The sequence below is a fragment of the Homalodisca vitripennis genome, chromosome 2 (genome assembly GCF_021130785.1).
Source record: "Homalodisca vitripennis isolate AUS2020 chromosome 2, UT_GWSS_2.1, whole genome shotgun sequence".
NCBI lineage: Eukaryota > Metazoa > Arthropoda > Insecta > Hemiptera > Cicadellidae > Homalodisca > Homalodisca vitripennis.
This window is the reverse complement of record NC_060208.1, coordinates 37,326,658-37,347,784: the sequence shown is the minus strand read 5'-3', so window position 1 is coordinate 37,347,784 and position 21,127 is coordinate 37,326,658. Positions and strand designations below refer to the sequence as shown.

The following is a 21,127-nucleotide window of genomic DNA, read 5'->3' as shown; positions in this document are numbered from 1 at the left end:
TGTTACAATCAAGTTTACTCTATGCTTTCGAAACTATAAATGTAAAACATTTTCAATAGTAAACTTCATTAGGCACATGGTTGTGTTGTCATAGAATAATGTGTACACGGAACATGTGATCCACTTTAGGTACCAAAATGTTATTTTTCGCAACTTTAGAGACCAGTGGGGCGTAGCCCGGAGGAATTGTCGTATATGTTAACCAGAGACCCAAAGCATAAACTTTTTACATATACGCTTATTCAATTTTCGTTTTTATACATTAGTTTTACAATCATACCTTTTTACATTCGTATAAATTTTGTAGTACTTAAAACATAAGCAAACCATCAACAGTTTGTTAGTAACTTGTGAATGGAGTGAAGCATACTGCATTCACTGTTACTAAAAGCAGAATTCATGCAGATAAACAGTTATGCTTGATCTTGACAACGATCTCAAAGTCAACACTAACCGGCTAGTATCATCCATATTCATCAGATGGTAACTCTGCAACATTTAGCATTCGCAGTAGCAATACAACCCCCGAATCATAACGAAAATTCAAATTGCTACTTCTTACTAAAAACGAATAATTTAATATTTTTGTTCTGTGTGAAATTTCTACATATTTCATCAAACGTATTGCATTCAATTACAGTTATTTAATATGGATAACTATCAGCATTATATGGACCTACGTAGTCCATTCAAATCCTGCAATGTTCATTCTATACAAAACAAAGAAATTCATACTAACCTGATAAAATCACAAATATGTCGTACAACTTAGTGAATAGCGCCTTCCATTACAATTTGTTTCTTCTTTGTTCTATTATAAAAGTATTATTAAAACATTTTGGTACCAAAAATAATAAAATAGTACGTTAACGTGGCAAAGGTGCAATGTTTCCTTTGTTCGGGATAGGTGTTTTAGTTCATAATAATATATGTTTAAAATATATTATATTACTTCACAAAGAATAATTATAGATATTTAATGCAACATGTCGAGGCATATTGTAACAATTTATGTTAAACAAAGATTCTACTTGACAATAGCACATGTAGAATAGCTTCAAAGAATCATATCTACTTGCTCAGATGGCATTAACAACACAATATTTACTACAATAACAAACCAATACAAATTCAAATAGCTTTTAATGTTTTATTACTTAAAGAGATTAAATTGTAGGGAAATAGATATACTGAAAATGGGCGTTCTATAAATAATAATCATGCAACTGCTTCTATGAATGGTGTTTGCTCTTAAAATGTCATTTTCATATAATCAACCGCTTTTCATTGAATCTATTTAGGAATTATTATGACATTCCCCTAAATACTAATACTAAATGCCTGAAATTCCTCACGGATTGGTTATGCATATCTTCTGTTTCTAAAAAAAGTTCAAAACTACTATACCAAACGAATAATAATGTATTAACTTAAACTTAAGAAAGATTGCTATTGTACCGACTAATAAAATAATCCCTAACTCACTGCATGATGTGCAGGTTTACCATTCTGAACACGGTGCTGGTTACGAAGCCCTCGGACCTGTTGGAGTTGGTAAACTCTGAGTCCCGAGTAATGCTGCTCTACTCCACCAGAGAAGAGGCTACCCACATTCTGTCCGCAGCCCGGGACTACAAGATCACCGGGGAGAACTACGTCTGGGTCGTCACCCAGAGTGTCATCGAGAACCTGCAGACACCGTACCAGTTCCCGGTCGGCATGCTCGGTAAAGATGTGAATCTTGTGTGTTCAACTGTACAGTATAAGTATCTCAACAGACATATCTCAATTATGACAGGGCTTCAGTAAGCACCGGTTGTAGAATACCAAACCCACTTAGATGTTAAAATATGTGCCAGGTGGAAATGTATGTTGAGTGGGACGAATGGGTAGAGTATAAGTACGTTACATTTTTCACGTAGCTTTTCACGAATTTTAAAATGTTGGATTATTACAGATAAGGTGGCTTCACAATGTCACCAATTACAGTAAATCAAGATACGTCAAGAAAGAGAAGGAGATAATTTTGTAAATTAACGCGAATTTTGAAGTCAGGTTGGATAGGCTTAGAGAACCTGATGATATTTTAGAACCATGGTAGTTTAAGTCACGGTGACGGACAGCCATTCGGAGAAGGGAATGAATTCTCAATTACTGCTTCTTGGTAGTCAGATCGTATTGGGGTTTTCAACCACTCAGTTGAATTATGAAACTCAGTGTCTCAGCTACTTATATTAAACTCTAGTCTCCCAGCTATTTATACTCGTATTAGACTATATTAATGGTAACATGAAGTATTAAAGAATTTATATCATCTGAGATCTAATATAACACAACATTGGTCATTTTTAAATACTATTTTAACAATATTTTGATGGTTTAAATATATTTTCCAAGAATGGTAGGTAAGAATACACAGTTTAGATGAATAATTTTTTCTAAGAAAATGTATTATTTCTAATTTTTAAAAGAGCTTATATATTTCATGATTAAACGTGGTTTCTTACACAAATAGCGTAATATTGTCTAAATACTTAATGTTATAATTATCGATCATTAAAAGCTGTTTTAAAAATGAAAATGGCCATAAACCCAACCAGTGGAATACTAAATTTCTCTATAAATCGGAAAACGTGGCGGAGAGTTCTACAGCAAAGTTAGATTGGAAAATAATTGGATTACCAATAGTGTTTAAATTGAGATAAACATGACGTTCCAGCGCTGTTGTGAATATTAACAACGTCTTCGCTCTCTCTTCTTGTGTTATTTGTAAATCTCCGATAGTCTAATGGATGCTTGTATTTCGCAAAGAAAAATAATTCTCTAAGTAATTCTATTTATTTTGTAAAATAAAGTTTATAAAAACTGTAAAAGTATAAATGCTCTAATCAGCAAGTTAATATAATTGCAGGGTATAGGGAAAGGTTGATAATTTTTAACTACCAATCATATTAATATTTTTTAATAGTCAAACATTTGAATTTGTTTCGTGGTAACAGGTAATGTAAGAATTTATATTATTCGTGTAGGAAATTTAGTATAAATTAATATAAAAGCGATTATTTCAGAAAAAAATATATATAAATACAAATACAAACAATTTTAAAATAGGCTCTTAAATTGCCTTATAACATCAGTAACACCATACAATCAATGATGTCCTTGAATAAACCGATGTGTTCCACTGGTAATACCTATCCACTTCCTACTGGGAATAAGGATAAATTGTATTATAGGTTAAAGAGTGGATTACACGGCTTAAAGTTATCATCACACTCTGATTCTGATCCTCGCTTCTTTTATTTCCATTTATCCTGTTAGAGGCACTCCTCCTTTATTCTAGAAGGACTTCCCGCCAATGGGCATTGTTTGCTTTTATTTTTTTTTATTTTTTATTTATTTATTTTTTTTTTTTTGTGGAATCAGTTCCCACCTGATGATGGTCAGAGAGTGGATTTCAGCCACCAGCACATTTCTTCAGAATTAGTGAAATCTTTAGAACCGATGATAGGAACCAATTCTAATAAAGAGAGCTTGGTCCTTTTTAGAATACTGGTTTGAACAGACTCACAGAGCTACTCTCCCAATTTCAGGAGTATAGGTTTCACTACGATCCAGCTGTCATGAAACGTCATTATCTTTGTTCGTAAAGTATTCGGAGACGTTAATTTTTCATACTTTTCCAAAATTAAATCCATTACTTAAGACATTTTGAGATCTTTCTAATTACTAAAAACATAAAAGAATACAAAATTATAATATAATAGCAATACTGATACTTTGGATTCATATTAACTATTTTTTTAAATGAGGTCTTTTAACTAATTCTAAGAAAAAACTGAAAAAAGGGGTGGAAGTTTAACTTTGTTCTTATTAAGTAAAACAATTAAACTCGCCAGTATTTAGCTTTTCTGTAAGCATTACGGAATAAAACAGGCCTTACTGGGGAAGCAGACAACCTTGTCCATACTTAGACAGGCTCTTTCGGACAACATTACCGGGCCCCACTAAAGGTACTATTTGAAGGGACCACGTTGACGGACGATATACTCAACCTAATAACTGTAACTTACTACTAAATCTTACTATATTAACAAAATAATAGGATGTCCATGAGTTAGTGCGGAGGGAGGGTGAAGCGGTGTGACGGGGACGCTGTGGCGGTACATGTCGGGTTCGGTCTAAAACTTTCCGAGGCTCGCCAAAGTTGAGTGCGGCCCTGCAGACAACTACCTGCTTCTTTCCATAATCAATTAGCAATGTCTTCCTTACAGAATAGTCAAGGTATCTGAGAGAGTCCCTAGAGTATTCACTTCTGGCTAGTTTATACCTTCCAGTTGAACCCACATTGTATCTTATACCAAAAACCTATGTGTCACTTAAATCTGGTCAACCTAATGGATGTCTAGGAGCGGCACATAACTAACCGCAAATATGGAGATTCTGGAGCGCAAGGGTGATTCGATAGGTTTAGTCTACTGCGGGAGTTGGTGGGGTTCGTTCCCTTAGAGTCAAAGTTTCTTGTTAGCCTAGACATAAGGGTGTGCCACCCCCTGCCTGCTTTGACTGGAGAGGCTGATTCACAGCTGGCTTTCCATTCTTCATGGGTTCAGGGAATATGACTTGAGATTAGTACCCTAAATTTTTCCTCATGAATCCTGTCGAGGACAGGAGGCGGCCCCTATCCACTACCTTGCTCATCCAGAATATATTGTAACTATGGAAGCAACGCAAAGGCCCTTATAGGACTAGGTGCAATTTCTAAGCTTCTTGTTCTGGGAGAACAAAAAAAAGAGATCTGAGCGCGCGGCCAAGGATGTACTACACATCTACGAAACATTGACCCTCACCTACGCGCTGTCATTCTGTGATTGTAAAAGAGCTGAACTATCGGAATACCTTTTTATAACCTCAAGACTACTGAATAAATCAGTAAATAATTCAGTTTTTACCTCAGGTCACGAGAAATACCGAAAGATGAACTAAAGGACAGCCCAATGTACTTGGAAAAAAGACGCCCCTCTCGACCATTTGGCGGCTGGCCGGCCCACGTGCACAGATCGCATGACCCGTCTTTATATGAATGCATGTGGAAAATAGCACTGACCCTGCACTTTACCCTTGTTCATTGTAGAACTTAGCGGCTGACGTCGAACTAAGAACCTCACAGCTTCTTGTTGGTGCAAGTTAAAGGGAACTGAGCATGGAAGTAATCGGGCGTTTTTTGTAGTTTTTTTTTTTTTATTTCTGGACCTATTAAGACCAAAGCTCCGGATCATTAATGTCTTGTTGTTCTATGTATTAAAAAACCCCTTGTAAATGTATGTCGGAATTCAGTGTTTCTGGAAAATCTGTCTCTCACTACCTTTCTTATAGATAAAAATTAATAGTACATTTGCCCTATTAACGTTTTTGATTCAAAAACTAATAATGCATATAATACGCAAGTAAAAACAGGTAGCGGTTTATTGCATCATATATTATTGCCTAAGCCTGCACAAAAGTGAGAAAATTAGTATTATTTCTGTTAGTATGGAAGCCACTCACATTAACTTTGAAAATTTAGTTCCTATTGGTGGTAAATATTTTTATTTTAAATTGTGTCTAATACCTAATTATTCCATGCTTGGGTCCACCTAATCATTAGGGTCAAACAATTGCTGTAGAAAGCAAATCCAGACGGATAAATGGCTCCGATAATAAATGGATAATCAAAACTCCAAGAAGCTGAGGGATTTAGCGCAGCTGGAACAGCTGTTTATAGCTCTTTAATTCAAACAAACTGAAGGACCAATTAGCAATAATTTAAAACTGTTTTGTCAAGACGGCAGTCAAAAATAGAAGGTTTTCAAGTAAAACATTTTATGTACCTCTTTATCTTAGCCGGTCTTTATCTTTTATTAGTGCAGTATATTTATGTTTACACGAGCAAATAAATAAATATATATATATATATATATATATATATATATATACATACATAAACTCTAGCATTTTAGATAAAAGACGAAAACATGCTAAAAATTAAAAATTACCATTAAGCACACGAGACAAAATTACACACTTCTTTTAAAATGATTTTGTTCAGAGCCAAATAGCAATACCACAATTACAATTGCATTTGAAAAACTTAAGTAAAGTTGTTGAAATGCCCGTCACCAGGTCTAATAAGACGGACCTTTTATATCAACAGGTCACCTGTCATGCCTTGTTGCATTTAACGCCTGTAAAATACTGAATTCCGCGCATCAGGTGGAATTCTCAGGGGGTTTCTATGCCCTGTTTGATTTTTCACTACCCTGATTGTGACAAAAGTCCATTTCATTTTACTTTAAAAGGAAAATAACGATCCCACTAATATAATATAATATAATGATGTCACTACTATTATATTACATTTAACAAGACCACTTTATTGGCTGAACTTTTGCGAAGCCTATCCCTCGTGGGGCTGGAAAATAAACATTTCTGTCCGTCATAACTCAATGAATAAATTTGTAAACAAACTATGACAATCGTATGAGATTTTAATAAGTAAGAATTTATTCAAAGAGTAAAAAGAAAATATAATAGAATGAACTCAAATAAAATTCAGTGACAATATTTCACTTCAGCGCACTCTTAAGTTGTAATACCCTGCCTAGCTTACCGGAACTCTTATTTGAATACTGTTATAAACCTGAAAGATAAGAATGAAACCCCTCAAGAGGCATACCTCTGACACCATGAAGCCCCATATTCTCCAAAAGACGCTGAATAGTATCAAAAGCACGGGCAAGATCACAAAAAGGGCCAGCAGTTCTTCTGCCTGCATCAAGAGATGAGAGTGCAGCCTTAGAAATACATCGATTGCATAAGTGGTTGAACTGTTTTGAAGAAAACCGAATTGAGTAAGTGTTTGTGAAAGGTTTTCGTGGAAAAATTCATTAAGTCTATTGTGAGTTAAACGCTCAAATATTATGCTCAGCGTAGGAAGTATTAAAATTGGTATATTCTTTTTAACCTTTGTTTTATTGTATCTTTTAGTATTTCTGTTTAAACTATTAAGTTTATATACTTGTGCATTTTTTCTATCTAATATAATTTCTAGAAATGGCATTGCTAAATAAAAAAAATATACGAAGTTTAGATTATCAGCTTATCTTAAAATCCAAGATACAAATACCATATTAATAAAACAGTGGATGATGTTAGAAATGCCTTTATCATACCAGATATGTCTAGATTTACCTAATACTGTACCGCTCTTATATTCTTGGATGGCAAGAGTGAAACTAGTATGGCAAGAGTGAAACTAGTGCAAAGTGAGACCAATTTATTAATATTTAACAGTTCTCTCTCTCTCTCGCCTTATTTTCTGACTACACTACAAAAGTAGTAATCGAGCTCTAACAAATCAGCTTTCAAAGCTGAAGTATGATGAGTGGTTTTAGCGAGGTATATGTCACTGTTTTCATCATGATCTGACACATGTCACTCTCTGATTGAAGGGGTCCACTTTGACACGTCCAGCGACCGCTTGGTGAATGAGATAACAACTGCCATCAAGGTGTACGCCTACGGGGTGGACGACTACGTCAACGACCCCCGCAACGCCAACCACTCCCTCAACACCCAGTTGTCTTGTGAAGGCGTAGGCGATGCTCGTTGGAAAACTGGGGATCGCTTTTACAGGTCTGTTATTTCAGCCACAATAATGAAAAGTTTCCTTTGTCTCGAAAGCCGTCCCAATGATCGAAGGTGTTATCGTCTCTGTTTATTACCCAAAGATTCATATTCTGTTTTGAGCAGTGTTTTGAGTAACAAAAAAAGCAATCTGAGTCTAATTCTGTTCAGACTATACAATTTTAAAAATATGTCTTCGTACATAGTTTTAGATTGCACTTTTATCTAATAGTTACCCCATATTGAAAAATACAGGATTCATAAGTAAAGTTATGTTAGCTGAGTATTAACATTTACATATATAATATGCGTAACGAATAAAAATGCAAAACCGATCAAAGTATTTGGGAATGTTTCTGCAAAGCTCTTTTGTCGTTATTCCATCCTAGTATTTATTATATTCAGTATTGCTGTTTATTGGGTTTTATTCGTATCGGTACTAATTAGACTATAGTGTTTTCTAGCACTGATGAAGAATGTTTCAATTCTTAGGGTTGGTACAACAGCACCAACAGTGTCATTGACAATGACGAAATGGAGAGCCTTTGTTGAATAAGGAGGAGCCCAATTATCGACATAACCAGTCATTAAGGGAATCTGTCTCGACATTCAATGTTGAAGCTAACCGTTTTTATCTCCGCATCGGATCTAGGCAGCCATACGGACTACTCTAGAACCTGAAATAAATTTGGCAGCCATAGTTAGGAGGGGATATGAGGAATATAGTTAGTAATATCACATAACCCCCCTTTTTGAAGTTAAACGAATTATATGAGGGTAAGTTTTTTCGAATAATCACTTATGATATCATCAACCCTTGTCATTCCTATTATTTTTTTTTTCTATTAAAATAATATACTACGATCTGCAATTGCACTTCAATATCCCCTTTAAAGATATTCAGATCGTTTTGGTGTGGACAGAATTCGCAATAGTGCACTTTGGATTATTCTACAACGAATTTAAGACCAAATGTCCATGAGCTTATACTCCATTAAATACTGTAGGAACTAATACGTTTTCGAAGACTTAGGCGATTGTCTGAGTGTTAGCTAAACCAACATTCGAGGAGTTGGAAAATATCTTTTCTATCCGACTGTCTGCTTATCCACACGTTATCGTGAGAACAAAATTACACTTTAACTTTAAACTTTTCATGCAAAAGGTCTAAAAGCGGTGTGGCACCCTTCTACCTCGCCCTAATTAGTAACAAAGTCATTTGATTTGTTAACTGCATTTTGTCATCATAATAAATATTCCATTTCAAAGGATCCTTAAATAATATCAAGGGCCTAAACACCATAACGAAAATTAATTGTTGTTCTTTTAAAATTTGAACTTTTATATTAATCAGTATAATTGGACAATACCTTAGTGGTATCATTTTCACACTATATTATACGTTTTCTTTATTTCCTGATCAGTGTATTTTTAAAGACCTTCAATCAATTTTGTGTGGATAGTTAGTTTTTTATAGCTCTTTAAAATAATAACACTGCGCGTAAAATTGCAGGCCAATTTAAACGTTTCTTTATTAATTTATTATTTGAGGAAACTATATATTTTAATTAAATATAATTTAATAAAATGACATGTATACAATTTTCATAACATGGAACTTACTAAATATTTCTCCCCAACTAAATTAGTTTTTTTATGAATATAAAAACACGTCACTCCCTCATTCTGTTACTAAAGTACACGCTATGCTATTTTTATGTTTCTATCTTCATCCATTTTTTGTTCCTGAATGTCCTTTTTCAAATGTTAGTAATTTAATTTGGAGTCATCAAAATAGTTTTATATTCCGGAAAGTACTGTCCAACCCTAAAATCAATTGCACCACCTTAAAAGTCATTCACACTATATTTACTTGAAATATTTTGGATTCACTAAAAGCTCGATGTATCATATGTACAACATCAATAGCACATCTGCCTGAATCCTTTATACTTACTCCTCAGGTACTTGAGGAACGTGACCGTGGAGGGCGACCAGGTGAAAGGAGAGCCCAGAGTAGAGTTCACAGCGGATGGAGTCCTCAAGTCCGCAGAGCTTAAGATCATGAACCTGAGGCCGGGAGTTAGCAAGCAGCTCGTCTGGGAGGAGGTTAGTGTGGTCGGGAGTTTGCGTTTGATGTGTTCTATAGATTTTAATATGAATACTATAGGAAACCATGCCCAATTCGTGGGCAAACGTTACTAGTTTTTCTCACCCGTTCCTACAATTTCGGCCTTGGTATACATATCCAAAGATCATAGATGAATAATTGTACTCGTTAATTATTTAGTTTGTATTCATATAGTAAAATTATGTTTTATTAAAAGAAATTCGCTTGTTTATTTTCAGTATTGATTTTTTATCTTTATACCAATATTAAAAGTAGAGACTCTGATTGGTTACTTACTAAGTAAAAACACAAGCATATAGACACAAATTTGAACAAAATGGAACATGTATTGATATTTAAAATTTTGCGTATTTTTGTAAAAGCAACCTTTTTATAGTTCAGTATAGAAATTATAGTTCAGGGTTCTTTATGATTTCAAACAAATATTTATAATTAAGTCGTTATGTAACGTTTGAAGTTGGCTGAGAACATTTACTAAAACCGTTTATAAAAACCATACATAAACCACTTCTTTGATATATAAAAAATCTTTAAAACGCCTCCCTCAGCTGTATAGTTAATTTCCTGAACTAACACGCCGAGTGCTAAGATCATGTAAGCGTTGTATGCCTCCTATACACACGATCATCACATGCACTGTGAGTTGTGACACAAGAAAGAACCTAGTAATATCCAAAGTGGTAGTTCTTAAACATTATTAATAAAAGTATAAAGAAATAGTAATACAATTTTCAACCAAAATTTTAAAAACACTACAGGCCCCAATTGGTAACACTAACCAAATAAAATTGAATTATTCAGCATTGGCGTTAATGGCGTGTAATGTCGATGTGAGCAACTTGATCATTAAAATGTATAACGAGGCAGAAGCGTTAACAAGACTTGATACCTGATACTTGAGTTGAAACATGCCGCAGAGTCGCTGCTCGACACTAACTAGCTTGGGAATTCCCCAGGGTCTACCTTCACATTATAATCACTTCAATTTACTTCTTATGGAACGAGCGAGAAATATAAAGGGCTTTATTTAAGTATCTGACACTGTGAAAACATGTTTTCTTTCCATGCGTGTAAATTACTTACTATTTATGTGCAGTAATTTAATTGTATGCATAGATTGTTGTAGTATTTGGGATAATTTAATAATCCAAACTGTTATATTACGAGAAATATCATCGCAACCCTGATTTTTTAGAAAAAAGACTATTTATTAATGCTCTTTCGCCTGAGATATATTGTTTAATCTTGCAGTTTTATATAATATTAATTAATTGTGATAATACCAGTGTTTTTTTGTATATATTATTACGTAAGTAATAAAACCCAACAGCGAGGCCTTTTTACTAAATGACTAATTGTTCATTTCTTACATAGTGAAAAAAATGTTTTTTTTTTAAGTAAACTAAAATAAAACACGTGTGTTAGCCATTTTCAGAAGATAAATAAATATTTTTTTTAATTTTAACCACCGAAATCATTACTTTTTAAGAACGTGCGTTAAATTAGTATTATAACGTTATAATATCAAAACCATTTATAAAACTTTCCCGTAAGTTTAATTGGTGTGATTTTTATATTAATAAAAAATGGTAACCAGTTGGTTTTAGATTTAGTCTCCCTTTTATTATTAAAAAGGTTACTTCGAAACACACAAACGTTTTGTACGTAAAAATATTGTAAATATCTAAATTAGTTAAAACCTTTTAATTCGTACGAAGTTTAAAGATGGTTTTGATGAACCTTGTAATTCCCTTATGTATCATATAGGACTTTTTAGTTAACCTCCATTATCTTTCTAAACTATGGTCCAAACAGCAATGAATACAATCACATTACATTAATGTTATTGGTTTTCCAATACATTACCTAATCCATTTACTTGGATTACTCTTTTATTTATGGAGTTTCCTGCAGATGGAGGAACTCTTTGTTGGCTACAGACAAGCCAGCAGCGAGGCTCTTTGTTGGCTTAGGGAATTGTATTTGGCTCTTTAAATGGTAGATAACAGATACTACGTTTAATATTTCTTTTCAAAATTTTGACGCCATCTATTTTTCTTATTCATCCCCATCTGTCACACGATTCTTAATATTCATTAAACTGTAAACATTCGAATAGTTTAATTTAATTTCAATAAAGATTTAATTACAAACATAAATTTTTTTGCTGGGTGTGTACATCTTATATGTGATATTTGTTAAGTTATTTAATAACGTACAAACCATGATTTACTAAGTATTTTTTTTAATTTGGGCATAAACGTATTGTATTGTTAGTAATGCCACGTTTCTCATATATATGTTCCACTAATTACACTATAAGCTGTACACTATTACGAATGCAGCTGTAACTCATATGTCTGTAGATCGGGGTGTGGAAATCATGGGTGACGGAAGGTCTGGATATCAAGGACATTGTTTGGCCAGGCAACTCCCATACGCCTCCACAGGGAGTACCGGAGAAGTTCCATCTGAAGATCACTTTCTTGGAGGAACCCCCTTACATCACCATGGCTCCCCCAGACCCTGTGACCGGCAAATGTAACATGAACCGGGGAGTCATATGTCGAGTGGCCACCGACCCAGACACCTTCGAGTAAGTTCCGTCTACCACACATAATTACACCGTAGAGCAGTTTTCCAGTGTTAATCAAGTAGTATCTGCCGAATATTGTAATCCTAGGCTTTGTATTTACTATGGCTTGGGAAAAACCACAACAAATTTCCAACGTCTATTTATAAAGTGTTTCTATAAATTAGGTTATGTTAGGTAGCTTAGTTTAGCTTAGAGTAGTTTTAGTTCAATTTTAGTGACTTGCATAATGGTATATTTTAATTTCATAATGTTCAGCGTCAGTATTTTAATATTCATATTTGGTTTGGGATTCACTTGTCCGGTCATTAAATACATTAATATTGCACTTTATATCTTTATATCACTTTACCCAATACATTCGAATACTTTCAAACCTGTAATATATTTACTTATGCTTCTCTTGAATTATTTGCAAACTTGACCATTTATAACTGAAATTAAATTTATTTTGTCATTTTAATTTAGGAATATTTATGGTTCATTACAAAATTAAAAGAGTTTTTCTTGTAAAAATTATCCAAATGAGAGACTATTTTGCTGGTTTTGTCCGCCTTCCTTTTCCACAATAGAATAATGTTATCACGTTCTTAACTCGGTGTAAGAAAACACTATTTGTTGACCTCTTTTCTTTAATTTAACCCGGGAACGAAACGGCTTCATCTACGAGATGAGGGTTATAATCGAGTTCTTTGTTGTCTTGTAATGTTCACTCATCAAGACGTTTTATTTGATGTTCAACCAGACATATCGTCTAATTCATAAATTTTAGATTCAGCCAATCCGTCAATTTGCCAAAGAATGATATTATCTTCACAGTGTAATAATCCCCCGAAGACTATATAATAATTCCTAAAGGAAATTTTAATAATACTAGTTCAGTTGAGTTCATAGGAATATTGTACAGTCTTGACTTTCGAAGTCTTGCTGAGAGGAATTAAAAACCTATTACGACCTAAAGAAATTAGAGCTCATTATTTGGTTTGCAGCCATTGTATAATTTATAGTCAACATATATATATTCAGTCCCTTCAATCAGGGTAATTGTATTTAGATATAACGAGGAATAATAGATTTCTCAATTTTTCTCACACATGAAATGCAACTGCCATGCACGTTGATATGTATAATTGAACTTGTATCATGGAACTATTCATCTTGAATTTACTGTTTTTTAGTTTCATGTAAAATCACTTATAATTACTGTAAACAGATTTTTCTTGAGCATTCACTGCCTAAAACAACAGCCCCGGATAAAAAAAGCAAAAAGTGATGATAAATCACAAATAAGCTCTGCTTTCATATTGCTTATCCCATACTTATATTATAAAGGCTGGATGGCCCATTGCTATGTAGCAAAACATGCTAATATCAACACTCCAAGAAAATCCTAGCTCCCTACACTCCTCTGTTACACAAACAGTTGTCTGTCACTTTGTCAATCAGGCTTCATATTATTTTACGAAACTTATTGTGTCTTACCATTATTACTAAAGTATTCTCATTCTTTAAGCAGACACACTGAGTGTTAATCTTACTCGCAAGTGAAGATCAGTCTGATTCCCTCTAGTGAAGGTGAGGGTCTTGAGGGAAGATGAAGCAGATAATAATAAGACCTATGTTTCTCATTTCTGAAACTGCTAACTGAGTGTGAAACTTACTCCTAAGTAAGATTATTATGATTCCCTCTAGTGAAAGTTAGAATCTTCAGGAATATTAAATAAAGTAATAAGACAAGACCTATGTTTCTCGTAGCTGGAACTGTCACACTGAGTGTGAACCTAACTCTCAAGTGAAGATCATTTTAAGTCCCTCTAGTGAAGGTAAAGGTCTTGAAGAATTTTAAAGGAAATAATACGACTAGACCTATTTTCTCATATGTATAGCTGTACCCATAGCTATTATTATTGTTTAGAAACTTCTCAAGGGTAGAGCTAAGATTTTTCTAATTATATAATTGTTATATTTCACTTATCACAGTAATCAGACAGTTCCGCTTATTATTTTACTCTTCTTCATTCCGGTTCCTATGGCAAGAGCCCAATAAGCTTCATGTGCTTGTTTGGCAATGCGTAAATCCCTTAACAGCAACATCCAAATATATAATATCTGCAAAGACCAGATGGTGAGAGTTCTATGTAAGTAGTAAAACTTTATGTTTACAACAATTACTTAAGAGTTTCTTAGTAAGAGTCTTTATTTTCCTTTCAACAGTTAAAATAAACCGTGCAATTGCAATCCACTGTCAGGAGCACTGTGCAACAAACAGAGCAAATCATATCTCAAAACTGTATTTACGACCAGCTTAGAAAATGTTGTGTAAGATCAGTATTGAGGTTAAACTACCAAGATTAAGACATAACCTTTGCTATTTGTGTCAAAACAGGACTTTGTAGAGAAGTTATGACGCCCTAAATAGCAGTTCACCTTGCGCTCTTCGCTTCTTGGTTCTTTTCAACTCTTACACTAGTTTCTCCCCGTAAATCACGTTTCTACTACATGTTTCTTCTTTCAACTAATCAATTTATTAAATGTATACTCATTATTACTTCCATAACGGTGTTAGCTATCACACACTGAAAGTAATGACTTATTACGTAACTAAGGTTTTGTGCTAGGAATTTTATATAAATACTGAAATGCAAACGAAATTATACTTACATGTGTTATATAATTAAAAAGTTTCAAAATAATTAGAAAATAATACTCTCTACAAATTTTTGAAAACATTAGTTTCATTGAAACATTAGTTGATTACAACTATTACGCCTTAATCATAGACCTTTTAAGTATTAAAATTAAGATAAAACATAATTACACACACTGATGTAAAGACACTATTCCTATCAAGAACCAAATCTAACGTTCTAATTTGAAAGACTCCATAATTAATTACAACAAATAGTTTACAATTTAAATAAGAAGTACTTAAAAATTATGTATTATACCATTGCGGAGGATCATAAAAGTCCATAATGAATATTTGTCCAAGTAGTGGTGGTGTTAACGGAAAAATATTTAGGTATTTGAATTCTTCATTTAGGAATAGGTTCCTTGCTTTATTCCAACGTGGTCATTGAAAATCAGGTATTTAATAGTCTTATCAGCCTTACTGACGTCACTGGATACGGCGTCGTAGCCACTACCCCACCCAGCGCTTGTAAACATCGATGCGGCCACCGACTGCCTCTGCCACCCATAGTCTATGCTGCCACCGTCTGCTTCTGCCACCCATAGTCTATGCTGCCACCGTCTGCTTCTGCCACACATAGTCTATGCTGCCACCGTCTGCTTCTGCCACACATAGTCTATGCTGCCACCGTCTGCTTCTGCCACACATAGTCTATGCTGCCACCGTCTGCTTCTGCCACACATAGTCTATGCTGCCACCGTCTGCTTCTGCCACCCATAGTCTATGCTGCCACCGACTGCTTCTGCCACCCATAGTCTATGCTGCCACCGTCTGCTTCTGCCACACATAGTCTATGCTGCCACCGTCTGCTTCTGCCACACATAGTCTATGCTGCCACCGTCTGCTTCTGCCACACATAGTCTATGCTGCCACCGTCTGCTTCTGCCACACATAGTCTATGCTGCCACCGTCTGCTTCTGCCACCCATAGTCTATGCTGCCACCGTCTGCTTCTGCCACACATAGTCTATGCTGCCACCGACTGCTTCTGCCACCCATAGTCTATGCTGCCACCGTCTGCTTCTGCCACACATAGTCTATGCTGCCACCGTCTGCTTCTGCCACCCATAGTCTATGCTGCCACCGTCTGCTTCTGCCACACATAGTCTATGCTGCCACCGTCTGCTTCTGCCACACATAGTCTATGCTGCCACCGTCTGCTTCTGCCACACATAGTCTATGCTGCCACCGTCTGCTTCTGCCACACATAGTCTATGCTGCCACCGTCTGCTTCTGCCACCCATAGTCTATGCTGCCACCGACTGCTTCTGCCACCCATAGTCTATGCTGCCACCGTCTGCTTCTGCCACACATAGTCTATGCTGCCACCGTCTGCTTCTGCCACACATAGTCTATGCTGCCACCGTCTGCTTCTGCCACACATAGTCTATGCTGCCACCGTCTGCTTCTGCCACACATAGTCTATGCTGCCACCGTCTGCTTCTGCCACCCATAGTCTATGCTGCCACCGTCTGCTTCTGCCACACATAGTCTATGCTGCCACCGACTGCTTCTGCCACCCATAGTCTATGCTGCCACCGTCTGCTTCTGCCACACATAGTCTATGCTGCCACCGTCTGCTTCTGCCACACATAGTCTATGCTGCCACCGTCTGCTTCTGCCACACATAGTCTATGCTGCCACCGTCTGCTTCTGCCACACATAGTCTATGCTGCCACCGTCTGCTTCTGCCACACATAGTCTATGCTGCCACCGTCTGCTTCTGCCACACATAGTCTATGCTGCCACCGTCTGCTTCTGCCACACATAGTCTATGCTGCCACCGTCTGCTTCTGCCACACATAGTCTATGCTGCCACCGTCTGCTTCTGCCACACATAGTCTATGCTGCCACCGTCTGCTTCTGCCACACATAGTCTATGCTGGCCACCGACTGCCTCTGCCACACATAGTCTATGCTGCCACCGTCTGCTTCTGCCACACATAGTCTATGCTGCCACCGACTGCCTCTGCCACACATAGTCTATGCTGTCACCGACTGCCTCTGCCACACATAGTCTATGCTGTCACCTAATGCCTCTACCACCCGTTGTCTATGATGTTGCCGTCTGCCTCTGCCACACATAGTCTATGATGTTGCCGTCTGCCTCTGCTACCCATAGTCTATGCTGTCACCGACTGCCTCTGCCACCCATAGTCTATGCTGTCACCGACTGCCTCTGCCACACATAGTCTATGCTATCACCTAATGCCTCTACCACCCGTTGTCTATGATGTTGCCGTCTGCCTCTGCCACACATAGTCTATGCTGCCACCGTCTGCCTCTGCCACCCATAGTCTATGCTGTCACCGACTGCCTCTGCCACACATAGTCTATGCTGTCACCGACTGCCTCTGCCACACATAGTCTATGCTGTCACCTAATGCCTCTACCACCCGTTGTCTATGATGTTGCCGTCTGCCTCTGCCACACATAGTCTATGATGTTGCCGTCTGCCTCTGCTACCCATAGTCTATGCTGTCACCGACTGCCTCTGCCACCCATAGTCTATGCTGTCACCGACTGCCTCTGCCACACATAGTCTATGCTGTCACCTAATGCCTCTACCAACCGTTGTCTATGATGTTGCCGTCTGCCTCTGCCACACATAGTCTATGATGTTGCCGTCTGCCTCTGCCACCCATAGTCTATGCTGTCACCGACTGCCTCTGCCACACATAGTCTATGATGTTGCCGTCTGCCTCTGCCACCCATAGTCTATGCTGTCACCGACTGCCTCTGCCACACATAGTCTATGATATTGCCATGTGCCTCTGCCACCCATAGTCTATGCTGTCACTGTCTGCCTCTACCACACATAGTCTATGCTGTCACTGTCTGCTTCTGCCATCCATATTCTATGCTGTCACAGACTGCCTCCGCCACACATAGTCTATGGTGTCAACGACTGCCTCTACTACACATAGTCTATGCTGTCACTGTCTGCCTCTGTCACACATAGTCTATGCTGTCACCGACTGTCTCTGCCACACATGGTCTATGCTGTCACCGACTGCCTCTGCCACACATAGTCTATGCTGTCAGCGACTGCCTCTACCACACGTAGTCTATTTTGTCACAGTCTGCCTCTACCACCCGTTGTCTATGCTGTCACCGTCTGCCTCTGTCACCCATAATATATGCTACCACCTTACGCGCAATATTTTAAATGATAACACGGTGAGATAAGAATTAGTGAACGCAAAGCTGAAACTTACTCTGCGATTTTGATATTCTTGTACTATAACTATATTGAATTTTTTTAGAAAATGCGTTACTTATTAATTTTAATGTATTTTAAAAGTTGTTAATACAAAGCTGACGTATTTTAACTACTTTAAATTCCTTATATAACAAATGGACTCTATAATGTTGAGTTTTATTCAAAATGTATTGAAATTAATTAGTTTTAAGTTTTAAAACAACAATTATTTTTAGTGATACTTTCCTCATTTTTAACCACCAGGGAAATATTAATGAGGCCGATAAATATGTCTTTATTCATCGCCCTCTTTAATATTCTTCTACTGTTTCAAAATGAGGAAATTATTACTAAAAATAATTGTTGTTCTAACTTTCTGTTACCTGCGGCTTTACACCGGTTTTCCAATTGAATATCATGCATGCCCTTTTTAATGGCATAATAAACACTCCTCAAAATAAATGGCGGCCGTCACTTAAAAATTGCCTTGCAGGTGGATGGATTGCAGCCAAAATTTACTAAATGTTCTACAGGACAAGCAATTGCTCATAATCGGTTTTAGAACCAGGGAGCTGGAGACTCGTAACTAAAACAATATATACACATCTTGCAGATGGATATATTGTAACAAATATTTGCACGAATTATTATATAGTAAACGTTGACCATATTTTTCAGCACATTTTGTGACAGTAGGGTGAGTGCAAAGACCAAATCTATTACATGTACAATTACTCTAAACACCTATCTGATGGATCGTGTTTCATCAAAATCAGTAGGCTCCTAAAATAAATGTTATCCTAGGATGACTATTTTCCGCTATTTAAGATATTGGGACGGATGTGTTGGGCAAAAACCGTTACGCAGCTAATTTTTTCAAAAATATTTTTGATTAGATATATATATCAAGACAATTGATTAGATGAATGTTTAAACAGGTTCTAGAGAGTGAGAGTTCCCAATAACTTGGAGTAGTTAAAAGCCTTTAGGTTATAGAGACCGAGAGCTCTCCTACGGTAAGAACTGGCGAAGGAGGGGAGTTGTCTGGAGCTGGTCTTTGCTAGAGCCCTGGTGCTGCCGAAGGCGGAGGACTTACTAGTGGCCTAGAGGTTCGGTAGGCCAGGCTTAGAGCTCCCAGAGGCCGAGATGCCGTAGAGGCTAAGAGCTCTCGGAGTCGAGAAGTCCTAAAATCAGGACTCTGATTGAGAGTGGCAGCTTTGTTTCAGAGGTAGTTTAATGTACATCTTGATGCTCTTACGGAACCAAGTGCTTTAGTGGCGTAAGTTTCAGTGTGCAAGTCTTATGAAATTCAGCATAAATATACCTAAATAATATATCCGATGAATCATAAAGGCTTGTTTACTACAACTAAATAGATATATCCGAACAAATTTACGATCCAGTATTCTTACTTATTTAATCAATCATGTGCACATGAGTGATTTAGTATTTGTTTTTCTAATGTGCCTTTAAACGCTAAAGGGTGGAACGCAATCTAAAGGTTCTAGATTAGTCATCTTTGAGAAAGTTGGGCTGCATAGATAGGGACTTATGCCATTGTCGATGAATGGCCTCAGAAAATAGTCGGATAGGCGATAAACATTGATATTTCTCAATGGAAAATTATAATTTCTTTCAAGATTAAAATTTTCCGAACATGGTATACAGTTTATCGTAGTTATTAATGGAACCTGTTTACAAAGTATAAGTTTTGGATATTACAGTTCACTTAGAATAGATTAAAAAAGTACAAAAATTCATCATAAAAGGAACTACCACTATGAAAATCTAACACCATATTCGTAGCTGTGAATCTTAGCCTTAGTTTATTGAAATTACAAAAATTAATCGGACAAACTTTGTATCAATTGAATTACACTTTATTTACAATCCTAATGTCAAGATTTTAAATGTATTAATTTTTAAATTAAACAATTCCAAAATGTAACACCGCGTCTTCGTTATAACGGTTTATTAAAAACTACAAACCATTATAATCGGAAAAACAATATTTCAACTTAAAAGAAATATTTCTCAAAATAAATTATCAGAACATTAATTTAGAAAACTGTATAAAACGTAAACTAACCTTCTTAAAGCAATTGTTGTTAAACTTTTATTATTTCAAAGTCTCATATTTAGGAACATTTTAATGAAAAATTTCATATTAAAATCAAAGATGAAAACATTTTTGTAAAGGCCTTTATGAAAACTTTAACGAGAGACAAACGTTTTCGTTAAATCTTCTAACTTCCGATACCGCGTTTTCTTCTTTTTCCATTGTTTTAACTTCAAAGGTCTTGGAAATTGACCTCTGATTTAATTACAGACCCTTCCGTTTTCATTGTAAAGATTCAAATTAATTTGTTGTTTGATCATAATGATTAGTTTGATTCCCTCCAGGTCTTCTTTTTCCTCTTATTAAAGATTTATTTTCTAAAGAGTAATTCCTATTTCCAATGTACACCCTCAGATATCTAAAGTACTTAAAACTTCAAATTATAATAGTTTTATTTATGGTTATTCTGCTAATTTTAGGTTTTATTATAATAAGTACGTCTAAAAGAAGTATAAAGATGGTTTCCTTATTCCAATATATTGTTTTTAGGTATCTTTTACATATCTTAATCGCATTTTGCAATATATTTCATTATTATTTATGTTATGCATATTAAATACTAACAAAATATCATGGAAATGATTGATTTGGGGAAACTTATTATGTGACCATAAAATCAACAGTTATAGTCCATAATTGCAACTATGTAATTCTCAATGTAAACTATGAAAATCAATAAAAAATTCATTAAAAAATGTCTTTGCTTACATTAAAATCAACCACAAT

At 35.9% G+C, this 21,127-nt stretch overlaps 1 protein-coding gene across 7 annotated transcripts in view; it reads left to right on the top strand.

Annotated features, from left to right (window-relative positions):
• Positions 1-21,127, top strand: part of LOC124353819 (glutamate receptor ionotropic, NMDA 2B) — a 347,819-nt gene that overhangs the window by 272,689 nt on the left and 54,003 nt on the right. For all 7 annotated transcript variants that reach the window (XM_046803835.1, XM_046803838.1, XM_046803833.1 and 4 more), the window contains exons 4-7: positions 1,500-1,726; positions 7,491-7,674; positions 9,630-9,774; positions 12,163-12,392. In XM_046803835.1, coding sequence (XP_046659791.1) covers positions 1,500-1,726; positions 7,491-7,674; positions 9,630-9,774; positions 12,163-12,392 — 786 coding nt within the window. The remainder of the gene's footprint in view (positions 1-1,499; positions 1,727-7,490; positions 7,675-9,629; positions 9,775-12,162; positions 12,393-21,127) is intronic.